Here is a 20290-nt window from a genome sequence, read left to right on the forward strand (position 1 = left end):
GTAGTAGTTGCCTGTTAGTTCCATGTTTCAGGTCCCAAACAGAATTAAGTGTCTCCAGGTATTCTTCCTAAACTTTACTGGAATTTCTTCAGAAGCTCCGTCACTAACACAATCGGTTGAACTGGACTAATTTCTATCATAATACCGAAAGGTTTGAAAATTTCGAATAAGGAAATTTCAAATGAACATAAAAACCCAAATATATAATCAAAATAACATTTTCGTTTATTAACACAACATAACATAAAACTAGGTAATGCAATTGAAAGGTACATAAATATTGGGGGACAGCACAGCAGATATTCTAAATTCTATACCTAGCATTTAAGCTGACTAGATTCTAGCTCGCAAATGGCTTCACGATATGACTTTTATGCTTTCTCGCAGCTGCTCAAGCGATTGCTTAGCAACATTCGCTAGAATTCCCTCCGGTGAAGCCGGATCCTCCCACTCCAAAATGCTGGAACATTCCTGAAGCATTAGGGCGGCCTCCTCAAGCTTTTTCTTCAATGGTTCTCCACTCAAAACTCCTTGTCGGTACTGTGACTGCGCCAACATGACAATCGGCCCATGAAGTTCGTACAGAATCATTGCCCGGGATCGGGTCTTTCCAGGCTCAAAGTAATTCAGCACCCAAAGAATATCGCGACACAGCTCTATTTTACGCTCCAGCAGAATGTCCGGAAGCTCTGGCATCTCGTAGCCCGGCACCCTACCGTACAGCTCGATCAAACTCTGCCGAATGGAAGTTTTGATGAAATGCAACGGATGCAGCACGCTGCGGTATTTCTTGTAGAGCTTCTCGAATGCCGCCAGTCGCTCCGGTCCGTATTCCATACCGGACAGCATATCTATTTCGGCTTGCATAACCTGAATCGCTTTCTGGACAGCGGCTCCTCGGGTTTTGAACTCGCAACCTGTGCATTTCCACTCTGCCTCATCATCTGTAAAAAGATATAGATGATATATAAATAGATGATTATTCTGATTGCTTTAAATTTTGAAGCTCGTACACCCTTTTAAATGCGGTCATACGCAGTATGAAATTCCAGAAACCCATTAAAAAAAACTTAGTAGAAGACCGAAGTGTTTAAAATTCGCAATGCTTATCTTACCCAAAGGATCGGACGATATGATCAGGCCGTTGTCACATTTCTGGCATTTCAGCGAACTAAAGTGCGTGCCCAGTTCGGTTGGATCCAAGCATCGCGGGCATCGGCACGTGAAGTATTTGCTTGATTTTAATGCAGCTTGGCGCGTACTGGTCCCGGTCAGGGTGTACGTATAAACAGTGTACAGCTTTTCTCCTTCCGGGATGTCGATTGCTACCCTGGCGGTAAGCCTGTTGAAGACACAATGGTAGAAACGTTACTAAAAAGATGTCACAACTAATAAGGTTTTCAACTTTAAAAAACAACTGTCGAAATTTAATGTCATGTATCGAAAATTGATTGCTTGTTGACGTCCGTCATACATTGTAGTAATCTAACATCTGATGTATGGATTTTTTTAAACCTTTGGGGCGGAGGGGTTTACTATGTATTGACCAATCCAAATTCCTGTGTGGTAGTGGTTTGTGTTCAGATTTCCCGTGTTAATCTATCTGTAAGAACTTTGTAAACATCTTTTGTTCTCACGTATATATATAGGCTTGCAGTAGGTTTCGTGAGACTTTTTTTGGACAACTCAATGACCCCAAATGAAACATGACTGGAGAAAACAAAATTGGGCATTACCTACTCTTATACTTTTATACACAGGTACCACCTTAGCTCAACAGGCGGCGGTGCCGTCGGTGTCGCATGCCGTTAGTATGGGAAAACAACAGAGATGCATGTCTTCTTCTTGATAAAGTAGTCTTCGGTTTTGCTCAAAGAAATTTTCGTAGGATTCCCACCAGAATTGGTCCCGAAATCTCTACATATAAGAATTTCTAGCGGTATAAATCGTAGAAGTTGTTGCAGAATGTCTCCTAGAATATCTGTCGGGATTAATCTTGTATATTTTACGCGACTCCTTCCGGTGTTCCTTTTGGGACTTCCCCGGGAGATCTTCCGAAAAATTCTCTCAGAGTTACGACAGGAGTTATTCCTGGGATTTCTACTAGAGTTTCTCTAAAGATTTTTTATAGGATTTTTAACGAATTTTCTGCAGGAGTTCCCACGAATTCTTCCGATTTTTTTCCAGAATTTTATGTGAGCTTTTTTCTAGAGTTCTTTCCTAGTTTTAGAGATTTAGCTGGGATATTTCTTAAAAGTTCTCACGGGGTTTATTTTGAAGTTTTACCCATTGGCGTAAATAGGGGGTGGCCAGGGGGGGCCTGGCCCCTCCAGAATAATCCATTTTGGAAAAAAATCACACAATTTAGGCGAAAAGTATCGTTTTAGTGTAAAAAACCTATACCGACATGGCTTTGGCCCCCCCTAGAGCTATGACCTAGTTACGCTTATGGTTTTACCTAAGATTTCTCTCTGAGTTTCTTCTGGAACTTCTCTCAGAAGATTCCTTCCGGTGTTGATCCTGGTATGCCTCTAAGAGTTTCTTTTCCCGAATTTACCCTGGGCTTCCTCCTAAGATTTTTTCCGGAGTGTCTTCTGTGATTTCTAAAGGAGGTATTGCTGATATTTCTCATTGAATTCTTTCGGTAATTTCTTTCAGTATCAGGCTGTTCCTCGTGGTTGTATCGGATTTCTTACAGGTACCTTGACATCTTTTTACAGATTTTCTCTACATTATTTCCAGTCTTTACTATTCCTGGAGTCTTTACCGGAAATTGTCTCGAGATACTGAATACTTCTCTAGGGATTTCTTTAATGGGTACGCTCAGAGTTCCTGTAGGGGTTTTTCCACGAGTTTTCCTCAGAATGTCTCCCGGGATAACTTACGAAATTCCTTAAGAGAAATTCCCGGAGAAATAGAGGAGAGGAACTCTGAATATCTCATGTAATCCTGTGAGCAGCTACGGGAGAAATTCAGTGAGGAAATCCAAAACATATATCGGTAAAAATCCCAAGATAAACTGTTGGAAAGCTAAGGGAATAAGGGACATGACTGTGAACTCGTTAACATCCTTCTTCTTCTTAGCACATTGGCAATGTGGACCCTACACTGAGGCAAAAAAACTTAGGAAGAGCATAAGATCCCCTTAAGATTTGGTGACACACCATTATTGTTGAAAGCCATAAATTACACTTATGATTAGGAGGGCAAAATTTTTATATCCAGACACTTACCAAAATCATAAGTTTTGCTTAGGAATATCATTGGATCAAAGCTGTAACTATCGTTTGCACTTATTGAAATCAACTACTGAAAGAAATCAATATTGGTTGTTGCGAAGGCAATGAGGATACTGGACCTAAATTCAATGAATTTATTCTCAAGGTGGGATAAATTATAAAATTCCTAAAAATACAAATTCATTAGCATTCTTACTCCTCTGCGTAATCATAATGAGCTTACTCTTAGTGATCCAGCCTCAGATCGTAACTCTCGCAACAGTGTCCCTTGTCGGACGATTGTGGAACCCCTTTCAAACTATACCAGCCAACGTCTTTTCTAGGATTAACTTGCAGGCCTCTTGCTCAACTATTAATTCCTTCGAAACTGTATCACCCAACAAATCTTAATTGAAACCGAATTCACTCTCAAGTGTAGAAATTATGGCGTACTTACTAAACAATTCGCAAGCAATGATGTAATATGATTGAAAACCGACAGTCTATTGTATCTTTGCTACCACGTTGGACGTCCCGCATACAGTCACTGGATCACCACCGTGTGTGTTCCACAGTGGTGTAGAATTAGATGGGGTCGACCAGGCGTAGTTAACAGTCCCCCCCGAAATGCGCAATGGACTCCCGGGCTGCGTATTTTCTCTAACGCCGACGTCGAGAACAGCCAACGATACTGCTGATCGCTCGTAGATTCCACCGGACGCAGTCTGTACGGTGGCACGACGGACTTGACCATCTGGAGCCTTGTGCGTAGCAATGACTCTGCCCTTTGGCCAACAGTTTCGGGGTAACTTCGGGTCAACGATGATGACGATATCTCCAACGGTGATTGGTTTGACCTGTGTAAACCACTTGGACCTTCGTGTAATTGTTGGCAGATAGTCTCGTAACCACCGCTTCCAGAATACGTTTGCCATGGCTTGGGACTGGGTATAGCAGTTTCGGAGGGTCACGGGACTATCATCAAATGGAACCCATGACCTCAGGCCATTTGCTGAACCTAACAAGAAGTGGTTAGGCGTCAACACGGGCGAATCGTCATTGTCTACCGGAATATCAGTTAGTGGTCTGGAGTTCACGATGTTCTCCACTTCTATGAATGCGTTTTGTAAAACTTCATCGGTGGGTAGTCTGCTGGGTTGCAACACAGCAAGATTTTGCTTAACGCTACGGATCAACCGTTCCCACGCTCCTCCCATGTGAGGCGAAAGAGGTGGGATAAAGGACCACCGAGTGTGGCTTGAAGTGAACTCATTTGCAAGTCGGTCGTGGTCGAGCTGCTGCATTGCGAACTTTAGTTCCTTGCTGGTAGCTTGAAAGTTGGTTCCACGGTCGCAGTATATGACAGCGGGAACTCCCCTCCTAGCCATGATGTTCCGGATTGCCATAACGCACGAGTCGGTTGTCAGTGTGTGAGTTATTTGCAAGTGAATGGCGCGAGTGGTTAAGCATGTGGCGAGAACCCCCCACCGTTTCTCGGAGCGACGACCAACTGAGACTAGCATTGGGCCGAAATAGTCCACTCCCATGTAGGTGAAAGGACTACTGAAAGCTGCTAAACGTGACTGAGGAAGGTTGGCCATCAATGGTGCTTGCGGGGTTGCCTCTTGGATTTTGCAATATTGGCAATTTCGACGAACCGTGTGATATGTAGCCTTGATTTGAGGAATTCGGTAACGCTGCAAAAGCTCGTTGATGATCGTGGCGTGGTTCTGGTGATTAAACTTTTCATGAGCGTCGGCTACGATTAACCATGTAATACGGTGTTGCCGCGGTAGTATTATAGGGTTGACAGCATCACGGTTGACGAATGGACATGCTTGAGTTCGTCCGTGGATCCGAATAACTCCGTTTTCGTCAACGAAAGCGCTACGGAATAATGGATTGTTTCGAATGATTCGCTTCGATGAGCTGTTGGTGCAATTTGTAGTCAGAACAGCGATTTCATCTGCATAGGTTTCTGATTGTGCTTGGCGAAACAAGTAGTTTTCAGCTTTAACGAACTCTTCCTGAGTTAGTGGACCATTGAAACGTGGCTCCATTTTAGTGGATCGTCTTAGGTTTCCGATGAATCTGTAGAGGTAAGCGGTTCGTCGAAGCAGATGAGACCACTTGGAGAAATTGTGTGGATCGATTATTGGCTCCGCTCCGGTTGTGTGAATAAGAAGGTGTGGGCGTAGCTCTTCAACCGTCGAACTCCCAAAACTGGGAGAGACTGGCCACGAGTCCTCGTCGTGCCAAAGAAAATCTGGTCCACGGAACCAACGGTTGTCGGACGATAGATCCGGCAGTCTTGACCACTTTGTCCCTTCATCGGCTACATTTTGTTTTGTTGAAATCCAACGCCATTCGTTTATCTCGGTCGATTCCAAAATTTCACTCACCCGAAAGGCAACAAATTGGCTGTAACGGCGATGGTCAGATTTCAGCCAACAGAGAACATCTTTGGAATCTGTCCAGAAATGTCGCTTGCTTATCGTGATTGAGAGAGATGCCATTATACTGTCCGCCAACCGAACACCGAGAAGAGCTGCTTGTAGTTCGGAGCGTGGAATTGATAAGAATTTTAGCGGAGCTACCCTGGTCTTTGCTCCCGCTAATGCACATTCGATAATATTTCCCTCCTGGAATCGTAGATAGGTAACAGCCGCAAACCCGTTCTCACTCGCATCAACGAATGTGTGCATTTCAACTAGCGCTTGAATTGACGTCACACTTCGGTAGCAGCGCGGTATTTCAATCGTTTCCATCTTAGGAAAGACGGATAACCACGTCATCCACTTTTCGAACTGAGCGTCTTCAATGGGATCATCCCAGCCGACAGGTGTTCTCCAAATCTCTTGCAAGAGTACCTTCAGAAACATCAGTATATGTGCTATGAAGCCCATTGGATCAAAAATCATCATGAGTATTCTAAGTACTTCACGTTTGGTCGGTCGGCGGCTGCCTGACAACAAGTATTCGTCATACCTGGATGATTTTTTGTATGTAAAACAATCAGTTGATGTGTTCCAAAACATCCCGAGAACTTTTTCGGTTGTATCTGTCTCCCCGATGTCCAAATTCTTCTCGTTTGAAGCCGTCTCTGTCAGTGCAGCTTGAACTGTTGTGGAGTTAGAAATCCAGTGATGAATTTCAAAGCCACCGTGCGCGTGAATTTCCTTCACCTCTTGGGCCAGATTTACAGCTCGTTCCTCCGTTTCCACACTAATGAGCATGTCGTCGACGTAGTGTCGTTTGATTATATAGCCTCGACTGCTTCTGGATGGTTTTGCTCAAACTGTCTTGCATTGCTGTTCTTCACATGTTGGGCAATACTTGGAGAGCAGCAAGCACCAAAGGTCAATACCTGAACGACGTAAATGCTGGGTTCACTTTCGCCATCATCCTTCCACAGGAATCGTTGAGAATGTTCATCTTCTTTGCGTATCTGTATTTGATGAAACATTTCTTTAATGTCACCACAAACTGCTACTCGGTGCTCACGAAATCTAATCAGTACAGATAAAAGCGACGTCAGTTGATCGGGTCCTTTCAAGAGAACAGAATTTAGGGAAACGTTATGCACAGAAGCCGCTGCGTCCCATACTACCCGTATCTTGTCCGGTTTGTTTGGATTTACAACTGCGAAAACCGGTAGATACCAGACTCGTGCATGTGGTTCGTTGATTTCATCGGAAGTCAGCTTTCTAACGTATCCCTTGTCGATATGCTCATTAATCCTTTGCTTGAGCGCCTCAGCTAGAGTTGGATCCTTATTCATCCGATTTTCCAAACACTTCCACCTCCTAATAGCCATTGATTCGCTGTTTGGCAGCCTAATTTTGTCGTATCGCCAGAGAAGGCCGGCCTCGTAGCGATTGTTCGTTCGACGTGTGAATGACTCTAACAACGCTTGTGCCCGCTGGTCTTCTTGAGAAAGAATTAGCTTGTTTGGTTTGACGATTCCCATGCTATCCAACGAAAAGTAGGACTTCATAGCCTTGTGGAGACTGTCATCAAATTCTTGATTACATTCACACTTTTGCACACTATGGTAGTTTTTATATGCAACAGCATCAGCTTTTCCAGAACAGTTCCCGTAGACCATCCACCCCAAACGAGTATTCACGGCGATAGGCTCATTCCATTTTCCTTCTCGGCTCCTTGTGCTGTGCCCGAGATTGGCGTAGTCCAATCCAATTAGAAGTCGTGGGCTGACTTCCCGATACGTTTCGAGGGGCAAGCCTTTAAGATGTGAAAATCGTTTTTCCAGTTCAGGGAATAGCATCGTCTGAGGACGAATCTGTAGAGAGGATAGAGTGCTGATTCCTAAAAGATCGAACTTTATCGCTTCGCTGTTTACTCCGGATATTTTTAGGTTGACTTGCTGTGATTCATTCTCAATTTTACGTGTTCCACCAGTCCACTTCAAACATAGCGACTTTTTGGGCCCCTCTACACCTAGTTCTTCGGCAAGAGTGCTCTCAATAAGGGTGAGCTCAGATCCGTCATCTATGAATGCATATGTTTGTATCGTCTTCTTTGGTCCGTACAGTATGACCAGGACGATGCGGAACAACACTGCAGACTGTCCTTGGTGCACATTACAGCTTGGCTCGGGTTCAGTCGGCTCTGATACCGATCCAGAAGATTTGGAGTTCTGGATATCTGGTTTATGGAGAAGGGGATGATGCAGAAATGCACATCCATTCGTGTCACACTTCTTTTGCTGCTTACAGGAACCATTATGCTTTCGTAGACATTTGCGGCAAAGCTTGCATTCTTTCACTGTCGCCCATTTCGACTCGTAGTCGAAATCGACAAATCTGCTACACTTGGCAATAGCAGGGCAACTTCCCTTGCACACCAAACACGGTTCTCTGATGGGGCTCTGAGTTGAAGCAGATATCAGCTTGCTCGGCAAATGAATTGCATTCTCATCGTTCTCTTCCGATTCGGAGTGGAAGTTCAGGAAGCCATCCTTCTTACTTCCTCGAGTTCTTTGCTCCTGGCCTGAAGTAGCCATCACGGTGCTTGCGTCTTCAGCTATGGTGTACAACCAGGTACTAAAGTCCGCTAGATTAGGATCTGCATAATTCCGAGCAAACCTTGCCCAATCTAACTTCAGAGTTGCCGGAAGGCGTTCGATCAATTCGTAACGAAGTGACGCATTGAAAATAAAGTCGTTGACTTCGCAAGCTCTAACCGTGGCGACCATGTTTTTCACTGTTAACGCAAAGTTCACTAGTGACTCAAGTTTATCTGTATTCGGTTGAGGCAAATGTCTAATCTTTTTGACGATCGACTGGATGATTGCCTCTGGCCGGCCGTACAACATCTTCAACGTCGATAAAATATCCGCCACGTTCGACGGATGGAGCAACTCACATTTCACCGCTTCTAATGCTTTCCCTTTGAGACATTTGCGTAGTCGGAGCATGTTCTCCTCGTTTGTGAACCCGCACATCTGCGTAGACGAGTTGAACATGGCATAAAACAGTGGCCAGTCCTCTAATGAGCCATCGAAATCTGGCAGATCCCTGAACACCGCCTGTCGCGCTGCAATTTGACTTCTGTTGAGGATGCAGACGGTCTCGTCATCCAACGCTGGTGAACCTGAATCCTGCTGAGCATATCTAATTGGTGTCGAACGTTGACCTGGAACAAATTCACTCACTTGATTTGGATTCATCGCCGGGACAAATTCTCTCCTAGCTGACGGTTGGCGAAATGGTTGTCCAACTGGAAGTTCTCTGGAATGTTGACCGCATTGCCTTTCTGGTTGCGACGAAAGCACGACTCTCGGTTGACTCTGAGGGTAGACGGAATGTCCTTGGTTACCTCCAACATGGCAACGTTCGTTCTGTCGAAATGTGTGAACGGCATTCAGCTGGGTGCTGTTCGCATAGTGCACTCCTTGCGAGAGACGGTTGTACTGTGGATGCGTGGACGCAAACGCAGCCTGATGATCTTGTTGAATCGGCTGCTGTACCGACGAAAAGGGTAGATTTCCCGAAAGGCGTTGGTCGCACCGGTTTGATCGGAGAATTGATGGATATAGATTACGCTGGACCTCCAGAGCGTGGTGCTCCTCGAGTTCGCCCGAACTGTTCGGGGTTTGCTCATTTGCCACTTCCGCTACTAATCCAGAATCCTCGGCCTCACCGTGACGCTCTGTTTCGGCTAACCATTCTTCAATTTTCGATAGCTTTCCTTCAGCACTTTCCTCAGTCACAGACGATGTTTCGCTTACACACTCTTTCAGAAGCTTGCTCCAAGAAACGCTTTTCTAACTCAAACTCGTCCTCCAGTTGTTTCATCTCCAGTTCTCTTAACCGCCTCGCTTCGCTCCTTGAGCTGGCCTTGCTGTTCGACCGTAATGATGTGGTCTTTCTTTGGGAGGCTACGTTTCGCTGCTTATCAGCTATGCGGTCGGCATTGGTGGGGGGGCACGATAGACGAAGAAGCTTTGCAACTCGGACACACCCAGCTTACATTGGCGATGTCTTCCGTCACATGAACGCATACGAAGTGAAACCACCTATCGCAACCATCACATTGCACCATTTCTTCATTGTCACGTATCTCACACAACTGACACCTATAATCTACATTCCTACGAACTTCGCGTAACGGATTCCTTCTAACGTTATTCGCGGTACTTCTTCTTCTCTTCTGGTTGTGTGGAGTATCCACTGGATCTGTGACAGCGACCATATATCCAGCTGTTTTGTTTAACGTCCGTTTGACAGCCCACCCTTGTTGGCGTTTCGCTCTGTTTGGTCGACAAAGTCGACCTAGCGAAACGTTTCACAACGTTTCAATCAAGGTTTCAACGCTTTTGGAATGTTTGGATCGTTTAACTGTTTTTAGTGTTTATAGCTTGTATTTAATTTGTTGGAGGAATTTAACGATTTCTTTGAGAATGTTTACATCTTTGCATTCTAGGACATCTTTAAGATTATTGAATTTGCAGTCGAAGGAAAATTGCATTCTTGTTTGACCGTAGCGTACGCAGTGCAGGATAACATGTTCGGCCGTTTCCAGGACGTCACATATTTCGCAGTTGGGATCATCTTCGATTTTCATTTTGTGTAGCCAAAATTTGCTGTAATCATGGCCAGCCATGATCCGGTTGAGTGTTCGTGTTTCGAGATTGTCAAGTTGTTTTTGGTAATACCATGGTTTTTCTGGAAACGATTGTTGAATAGCGTAGTACTTCTGACCTTTTTCTAGGGCATAATCTTTATACCATTTATCCGTTTCTTCTTCTTTCAGCTTTTGGAAATACAGGAAAGCGTCTTTCAACAGGATCTGATGTTCCAATTCGCTGGACCGTTCCGTTCCTCTTTTCGCCAAGTAGTCAGCAATGTCATTGCCTTCCAGATCAATGTGGCTAGGGATCCACTGTAGCACGATGTTGCAGTCCAAGCATGCTTGCAGTATTTCGTTGATCATGTTGCTCCTCCATTCACTGTATTGGCTGTTTTCCAGGACCATACACGACGATAGTGAGTCGGTGAGTATCACGACGTCTCGCAGATCGGCCTTCAACGCTTCCTTTACGGCCATGTAGATCGCTACAATTTCCGCAGTCATTATAGATGTTTCGTGTTTCAGTTTCCATGCAAGTCTTCTGTTGCCTGCTTCTATGTATACTCCAATTCCACAGATGTTGTTATTCTTCGACGCGTCTGTATAGATTTTAGTCCGGTTTCTGTATTTTCCATTCAGAAGACACAGAACCATTTGTTTCATGGCTTTGGTGTTAACGTTCTCTTTTTTGAACTTCATTCCAACACTCGTGTTAATGCTAACTTTGGTGTCGGTAAGTTCAACGTAAAGTAATGGACTAACGTCTTGGTAGATTGGAGTATGCTCTAGGTATATCCTTTCCGTGTAGGACAGCTTTTCCGGGTCTATGTTGTGTTGGTCCAGGTCGTCCAGTTGTTCAAATACCGGATTACGATGAGCGATGGTTTTGGCGACTTCCTTGGCTGTTACATACTTTGAACGAATTTCATTTGGTACCTGTGCTGCTATTGCTAGCAGCGTATTTAGTGGTGTTGTCTTGCTGCATCCCGTTACCTTCCTCAGACAGCTGTTGATCGCCATCTGAAGAGTCTGCTTGTTTGTTTTACTGGCATTGTTGATAATCGAGCACCCGTATTCAACGTAATTCCTTATTAGAGCTGTGAGGGGGTGGAAGCTCAGGTAAAATATTATCTCCTGGGCGCCCATTAAAAACACCACCCCCGGCGAAGACTGGCGCTCGAGCCTAGCTATTTAGCACTGTAGTTGGAGGAAATGCCAATGCAGAACCCGTAGCTTCCGGGAAGGTAAGCCCAGCTCCCTGGGTTAGTGGGTTGGTGTCAGGCCCTGCGAGCCAGCCGTAAAAAAGACTAGCACCGGAAAATCAACAAGAGAAGAATGCGAACCGATACCAATGGCGACGACCACAGCGACGAAAAGGGACTTGCGATTGGAAGCTCGGTACGTGGAACTGCAGATCTCTCAACTTCATCGGGAGCACCCGTATACTCGCCGATATACTGAAGGACCGCGGGTTCGGAATCGTAGCGCTGCAGGAGGTGTGTTGGACAGGATCTATGGTGCGAACGTTTAGAGGTAATCATACCATCTACCAGAGTTGCGGCAACACACGTGAGCTGGGAACAGCTTTTATAGTGATGGGCGACATGCAGAGGCGCGTGATCGGTTGGTGGCCGATCGACGAAAGAATGTGCAGGTTGAGGATCAAGGGCCGATTCTTCAACATTAGCATAATAAACGTGCACAGCCCTCACTCCGGAAGCACTGATGATGACAAAGACGCATTTTACGCGCAGCTCGAACGCGAGTACGACCGCTGCCCAAACCACGACGTCAAGATCGTCATAGGGGATCTAAACGCTCAGGTAGGCCAGGAGGAGGAATTCAGACCGACGATTGGAAAGTTCAGCGCCCACCAGCTGACGAACGAAAATGGCCTACGCCTCATCGATTTCGCCGCCTCCAAGAACATGGCCATTCGTAGCACCTTCTTCCAGCACAGCCTCCCGTATCGTTACACCTGGAGATCACCACAACAAACGGAATCGCAAATCGACCACGTTCTGATTGATGGACGGCACTTCTCCGACATTATCGACGTCAGGACCTATCGTGGCGCTAATATCGACTCCGATCACTACCTGGTGATGGTTAAACTGCGCCCAAAACTCTCCGTTATTAACAACGTACATTACCGGCGGCCGCCCCGGTACGATCTAGAGCGACTGAAGCAACCGAATGTCGCCACCGCATACGCGCAGAATCTCGAGGCAGCGTTGCCGGACGAGGGTGTGCTCGATGTGGCCCCTCTAGAGGACTGTTGGAGTACAATCAAAGCAGCCATCAACAACGCAGCTGAGAGCACTATCGGGTACGTAGAACGGAGTCGACGAAACGATTGGTTCGACGAGGAGTGCAGAGAGGTTCTGGAGGAGAAGGATGCAGCGCGGGCGGTAATGCTGCAGCATGGAACCCGACAGAATGTGGAGCGATACAGACAGAAGCGGAAGCAGCAGACCCGTCTCTTCCGGGAGAAAAAGCGCCGCCTGGAAGAAGCGGAGTGCGAGGAAATGGAACTGCTGTGCCGTTCACAGGAAACACGCAAGTTCTACCAGAAGCTCAACGCATCCCGCAAAGGCTACGTGCCGCAAGCCGAAATCTGCAGGGATAAGGACGGGAGCCTCCTGACGGACAAACGTGAGGTGATCGAAAGGTGGAAGCAGCACTTCGACGAGCACCTGAATGGCGAAGAGAATGTAGGCACGGAGGACCAAGGCAGCGGAGGAAATGACTATGTTGGTGCAGCAGAGGACGGGAACGAACCAACTCCCACGCTGAGGGAAGTTAAGGATGCCATCTACCAGCTCAAAAACAACAAAGCGGCTGGTAAGGACGGTATCGCAGCGGAACTCATCAAGATGGGCCCGGAAAAGTTGGCCACCTGTCTGCACCAGTTAGTAGTCAAGATCTGGGAAACCGAACAGCTACCGGAGGAGTGGAAGGAAGGGATAATCTGTCCCATCCACAAGAAAGGCGACAAGTTAATGTGTGAGAACTTTCGAGCGATCACCATTTTGAATGCCGCCTACAAAGTGCTATCCCAGATCATCTTCCGTCGTCTTTCACCTAAAGTAAATGAGTTCGTGGGAAGTTACCAAGCCGGTTTCATCGACGGCCGGTCGACAACGAACCAGATCTTCACCGTACGGCAAATCCTCCAGAAATGCCGTGAATACCAGGTCCCAACGCATCACCTGTTCATCGACTTCAAAGCGGCATACGACAGTATCGACCGCACAGAGCTATGGAAAATTATGGACGAGAACAGCTTTCCCGGGAAGCTGACTAGACTGATAAAAGCAACGATGGACGGTGTGCAGAACAGCGTAAGGATTTCGGGTGAACTATCCAGTTCATTTGAATCTCGACGGGGACTACGACAAGGTGATGGACTTTCCTGCCTACTATTCAACATCGCCCTGGAAGGTGTTATGCGACGAGCCGGGCTCAACAGCCGGGGTACGATCTTCACGAAATCCAGCCAATTTGTATGTTTTGCGGATGACACGGATATTATTGCTGGGACATTTGGAACGGTGGCAGAACAGTACACCCGCCTGAAACGTGAAGCAGCAAAGGTCGGACTGGTGGTGAATGCGGCTAAGACAAAGTACATGCTGGTAGGTGGGACTGAGCGAGACAGGACAAGCCTTGGCAGCAATGTTACGATAGACGGGGATACTTTCGAGGTGGTAGAAGAATTCGTCTACCTCGGTTCCTTGCTAACGGCTGACAATAACGTGAGCCGTGAAATACGAAGGCGCATCATCAGTGGAAGTCGTGCCTATTATGGGCTCCAGAAGAAACTGCGGTCAAAAAAGATTCACCCCCGAACCAAATGTACCATGTACAAGACGTTAATAAGACCGGTGGTTCTCTACGGGCACGAGACGTGGACGATGCTCGAGGAGGACATGCAAGCACTCGGAGTTTTCGAGCGACGGGTGCTAAGGACGATCTTCGGCGGCGTGCAGGAGAACGGTGTGTGGCGGAGAAGGATGAACCACGAGCTCGCTGCACTTTATGGCGAACCCAGCATCCAGAAGGTAGCCAAAGCCGGAAGGATACGGTGGGCAGGGCATGTTGCAAGAATGCCGGACAACAACCCTGCAAAGTTGGTGTTTGCTAACCATCCGGTTGGTACAAGAAGGCGTGGAGCGCAGAGAGCACGATGGGCGGACCAGGTGGAGCGTGATCTGGCGAGTGTTGGGCGTGACCGACGTTGGAGAGCTGCAGCTGCAAATCGAGTATTATGGCGGCAAATTGTTGATTCAGTATTATCATGAATTTGATGTTAACTAAATAAATGAAAAATGAAATGAGCTGTGAATAGCATATTCATCGTTTGAGGATGGCCTCCGTGTCGCACACTTGATACTACTTTTAGCATTTTTAGCCGTTCATCTATGTTCCTCCTAACCGTCCTCGTTTGTTCGCCAAAGCTGAGGAAACGATCGATTATCAGTCCGAGATATTTGTGACTTTTTACGGTCTCTACCGTGACTCCGTTCAATTTGATGTCAAAAGTCCGGTTCCCACCATGAAAGAGGACAATTTTGGTTTTTATAGGGTTGATTTCAAAATTCAATCGCTGTGTTTGTTCTAGGAACATGTCAAGTGCCTCTTGTGTCTTGTTTCTTACTTCTTCTACGCTTTTCCCGGTTACAATTATGGAGAAGTCGTCCGCAAACTGAACTAACGTTACTTCTCCATTAGTTAGATCATGTAGTTCGCTGGTGTATACGATAAAAAGTGTCGGGGACATGACGTCCCCTTGGGGAAGTCCGTTACTAACCATTCTTGACACTGTTCGGTTCCCAACTTGCATTGTCACTTTTCTGTTTTTCATAAAGGAGACCACCCATGTCACCACTTCATGAGGAAACTTGAACCTGTACATAATTCCTTCGAGAATATCGGTTTTGACCGAATTGTAGGCGTTGCTTAGGTCGATGAACACAGTGGCCGTTATTAATCCTTCCCTTTTGTTCTGTTTGATAGAATCCACAACGAAGTTCAGACAGGTTTTAGTTGACACGTTCTTGCGAAACCCAAAGGACAACTTCGGGAGGCTGTTGTTTTTGTACAAGTGTGATTGTATTTTCTCTAGTACTGCAGAGTTGGTCACTTTTGTGATGGTGGGGATCAATGATATCGGTCGTTTACCCTCAACCGTCGATTGATCTTTTCCGTGTTTGGGTATTGCCACTACTTTTATTTCTTTAAGCGAATATGTTAATGCGCCCGCAATAAACATATCGTTTATTTGTCTGATTACCATGTTTGTTACATCCGGTTTTAGTTGTTTTAACATACCGTAAGTGATTCTATCATTGGAAGGGGCGGATTTATCGTTTTTCCGGGCGAGAATTCTGTCCCACTTTTCTCTGTCCATGAGATTGTACTGACACAGTGGTCCGTACGATATCGGTGCTTCGATGTCCACATCGGTTTTTCCAAAATGGATATCGAAAAACTTCTCTGCCATTTGCATGTCCTCTTGTACAGGGTTGTTTACTCTCCGGTTGATTTTTTTCCCGATTATTCTCCCTATTTTGTCCCATATCACAGCCGAACTCGTTTGGGGGTCGATGGATGACGCCAAGTCCTCTATCTGCTTCTGGATTCCTTCCTTTTTCCGTCGTAAGAAAACCGCTCTGGTACGTCTGACCAGAATTGCATTTTCCATGGTGCTGTTCGCGTTGAATTTTCTGACTGCTTCCATCTTGTTGTTCCAGGCTTCCTCCACAGATTCGTTCCACCAAACTTTTGGAGTGTATTTGCTCTTTTTCCTGTTCTTCTGGTAACTCAGATGTATTTTGTTCTTCAGGTACCGGCGTTGACAATGGTGTTTGTTTGACCGATATTGACAGGATTTCCAGAGCTTGTACCGGCTACTCCGATTACGTTATTATTGGCAACATCAACATTTACCTTGAATCCAGTGCTAGGATGGGGTACTATGGCAACAGAAGGTGTACTATTCGAGCCGCTGGCCGTGATCCCTGCAACTCCATGGTTGTATCCATCGACGCGGCCAGGTAGCGGTGTTCCATCAGTATTCGTTCCAACAACCGCTGATTGTCTCGACATTATAAGAGAATTTTATAAAATGTTGCGAAGGCAATGAGGATACTGGACCTAAATTCAATGAATTTATTCTCAAGGTGGGATAAATTATAAAATTCCTAAAAATACAAATTCATTAGCATTCTTACTCCTCTGCGTAATCATAATGAGCTTACTCTTAGTGATCCAGCCTCAGATCGTAACTCTCGCAACAGTGTCCCTTGTCGGACGATTGTGGAACCCCTTTCAAACTATACCAGCCAACGTCTTTTCTAGGATTAACTTGCAGGCCTCTTGCTCAACTATTAATTCCTTCGAAACTGTATCACCCAACAAATCTTAATTGAAACCGAATTCACTCTCAAGTGTAGAAATTATGGCGTACTTACTAAACAATTCGCAAGCAATGATGTAATATGATTGAAAACCGACAGTCTATTGTATCTTTGCTACCACGTTGGACGTCCCGCATACAGTCACTGGATCACCACCGTGTGTGTTACACAGTGGTGTAGAATTAGATGGGGTCGACCAGGCGTAGTTAACATGGTAATTATGAATATCATGTCGCAAGTAAAATGATATTCGTATTCATATATTGTGAATGTTTTGATGAAACAATTCAGCTCCAACTCGCATGTCATGTGTCTTGAATTACCGGGTAAGTAAAATGATCGATTTCTCTTCATCAATCACTTGGAATAAAGTGACAAGAAGAGTATTCGACTGTACGTCCATTAAAGAATGCAAGTTTGCATGTTTTGTTTTTACCTCATAATTCAGTGAAACTTGCTTCTTGTCACTTTTACGCTAGGATCAATTAAGAGGAATGCATCTTGTTACCTACGTATAATTTCATTGTTGTTGTTGATTTGGCAGAGTTTATGGGCACTTAAATAAAATCAATTTGATTTTGAGTGTCCGATAGCTCCAAAAAATGATCTGTGAGTAATGCTTGTTTGTCTAAGACGCAGCTAGCTGGAATCCATACCCTCACTGTGAAGATTTTCATAGATTTCAATTATGGCTTTTTCACAATAATGTCGCGTATGTCAATCGTAAGTTGTAGATATGAAACGCATTCGCGACAACTATAACATCAATAAGCGAGTAATGAAACAGAAAAATCGACCGTTCATAAGTTTCGACTTATTAAATTTCTAAGTAGGTATTTTTGCCTCAGTGAACATGTTCATATGTTTTATTTCAGAATGTACAAACTGCAATGATTTTTAGGATTTTTATCTGAATGTTTTATGAATGAACTTTGGCTTTGTACAATCTGCAACGCATAGCATCGTTTTAGATACGCTGTGCTCTACGAATTTTTAACGTAGCTCACTTTCTCGCATGGGTAAAGTGTAAAACTATGCCTTGAACAAATTCATTACGTAGCTGCAATACGAACCTGAACCCATCACTAGGATGAATAGAATGTACGACGTTGGGCACGCACGAATGTGCCATGACTCCCAGTCGGGGGTACAAACCGCGCCCGGAATAACCTTTGGCCGTTCGCACTTCGAATGCGTTGATGTCTAGAATTCCTATCACTTGTTGTATCACTTCCTCCGTGAATCGGTCTTTTAAACCGCATGGACCCCGTAAGTACTTAACTACATTCTGCTCATCCTGATTCCATGTGGCACCATCCTTTCGGGAATCATTATGATACTCCATAACACTCAGCTCCGCATCCCAACGTTCTGGGTGTTCTTCCTTGGCAAATAACATACGCAGGGGTGTTATGCAATCCAATTGCATGCAGCTAGCGGTCGAATCTTCAACGTTTTGAAACTTGACCTTATTCTTCACAAATAGAGCACATTCCTGCTTATGGTACACAATACTGTCCTTATCGTCGTTACATTCCTCACACAATGGCCAACCACAGGTAGAACACTTGGGACCGTCTGCACCTCCATCAACCGGGCAGCAGCATTCCAAACACAACGGTGCACTGTCCACTTTGGGCCCTATCGCAAACGGTGTTTCTTCCAAGATCACTTCACCGGCTTTTAAATTTTTCGCTGATACCGCATATCGTCCCAGCTCGGGACATTCCAGCACTTTGTATGCTTCACTCATCTTATTTGACACTGCACTTTAACCTTCAATTATGAATATTATATGACTTTCTTGCGTGTAAAGTGGTTCTTGAAAAACTGATCTGAGGTAAACCCCTTCTTCGGGAATATATAGGTTCACTGACCACGGCTTGTTAACTCTGTCAGTTCTAGAACAATAATGCGCATAGCGCAGCGCAAGCAAACATGATCATCTCGCGACGATACGCGCCTATTTTTAAAATCTGTATACCTACTTACTTATTTTTAGCTATAAATGCTTGATTAAGTCAAACGACGGGAAAGCTTTAAAATCACTGTTCAGGTATTTATTATTCGTCTCGATTTAATCTTCATCTATGGAAAAAGTCAAATTGCCAATTTACCTAAATATATATTGTCACAAAGATTCTTGATAAACGAATCAAACTTGCGTGTTAGGGTAATTCATGTATTTTAGACAGGCTGAGGACAACGTTGAAAAAAAGCGTCCCCTAGCTTCCTTAGAAAGTAATTGATTATTTCGCAAAGTTAGCAATACGCTGATAATATGATTGTACTTTGCGTTCCTGGTGACAAAAACCTTAACGAAATCATTTTAAGCTGAGAAAATCGTAATTTCCGATCGCCTGTAAGAATTGCATTTTGGACAACGAATATATGTTTTGGACACCCTCAGACATATATAATTTGGACAGAGCAATTACCTCAATGTTTAGCCATGAATACTGCTAAATCATGAAAGTTGCATAAATTAACAAATATTTTCTTGTAAATAATCAAATTTCTCCGCTTAGCAGGCATCTATTTTGATAACTATTACAGTTTTTGTTAAAATCGTGGTCAGACCCACAGAATACGCCTCCAAGTATGCAATCGCACAGCATCCCCATGTAGTTCGTCAGATGACCAAAATATATTAACAGTAGAAACCATGCAATGTATTTTGGACACATCCTATTTTAAGCGTTCTAGATTAATGTTAGGAGATTGCATGCCTAATGCTTCTTTATTGAACATTTTTCATTGCAAAAAGGCTTTTAAATTTCTTACAATTATCAATTGGCTTCTTTAGTGGTGTTGAGATAATTCCATATTCTGAATCTGCATGCCAAACTGAGCCGAAATCCAAATTTTCATCAATTTTGGTGCCCGGGAACTTATTTAAAAATCAATTTGAAATTTGTATGGGAGCGATTTGTCGAATCACCCCTCGTCGCATTTTGTACTGGGCGGAGCTGTCAAGCAGTTGCCCAGCTGTCAAAAGGTGATTCAAAAAAATCTCTTTGAAATTGATTTTAGATACCAAAATAAAGTTCTAAAAATCTGAAAAAAATCATAGCGGCTCAGAAAAAGGTGCTCTTTTATTTAAAAATGAAAAATCATTGAATTTTTCTTAATTTAAAAACCCAATTCAACCATTTCGAGGTGAATATTGTATGTGACTATGAAGTGTATGTCGTCTTGCATACCTGTGCATTTGAGGGGTTTTAGTGAAATAATTTACATTTTCGATAATTTTGAATTAAATTTTTAATTGTTGTGCGTATTTTCAACATAAGTCATCAGAATAGGGTCTATTTGATCCAATAATCGATATTGAGGAGTATCTTCTTTTATTAGCTCTCCGGAACCAGGCATACATCGCCGTGCATGTCCAAATTATATACATGTCCAAATTATATTTTTTACCCTATAATTCTTTGCAAAACCCTAAAATTCAACTGCATGTTCTTCAATACTGAGCGCTCATTTAATTTGGAACAATCGGCTTTCCTAGGAATTCGATTCATATGTGGAATATTCTACATAGTTCTAAAGTGT

At 44.4% G+C, this 20290-nt stretch overlaps 1 protein-coding gene across 1 annotated transcript; it reads right to left on the reverse strand.

Moving 5' to 3' along the window:
• Positions 1-202: 202 nt before the first annotated feature.
• LOC134287911 (SET domain-containing protein SmydA-8-like) lies at positions 203-19303 on the reverse strand. The gene is made up of 3 exons (XM_062851121.1): positions 17809-19303; positions 1116-1342; positions 203-944 (listed from the first exon to the last, which is right to left on the reverse strand). Exons 1-3 carry the CDS (start codon positions 18486-18488, stop codon positions 358-360), a joined length of 1494 nt encoding a protein of 497 aa, XP_062707105.1. The 5' UTR covers positions 18489-19303; the 3' UTR covers positions 203-357.
• Between the last annotated feature and the right edge of the window lie 987 nt (positions 19304-20290).

This window comes from Aedes albopictus, chromosome 2, assembly GCF_035046485.1.
Source record: "Aedes albopictus strain Foshan chromosome 2, AalbF5, whole genome shotgun sequence".
NCBI lineage: Eukaryota > Metazoa > Arthropoda > Insecta > Diptera > Culicidae > Aedes > Aedes albopictus.

Bases quoted from the DNA above. Each gene is read 5' to 3' on its own strand.
- LOC134287911 (XM_062851121.1), bottom strand. From the start codon at position 18,488: ATGAGTGAAGCATACAAAGTGCTGGAATGTCCCGAGCTGGGACGATAT. The intron at 1,343-17,808 runs GTTCGTATTGCA...TGTCTTCAACAG, and splicing joins CATCCTAGTGATGGGTTCAG to GCTTACCGCCAGGGTAGCAA. The intron at 945-1,115 runs GTAAGATAAGCA...ATCTTTTTACAG, and splicing joins CATATCGTCCGATCCTTTGG to ATGATGAGGCAGAGTGGAAA.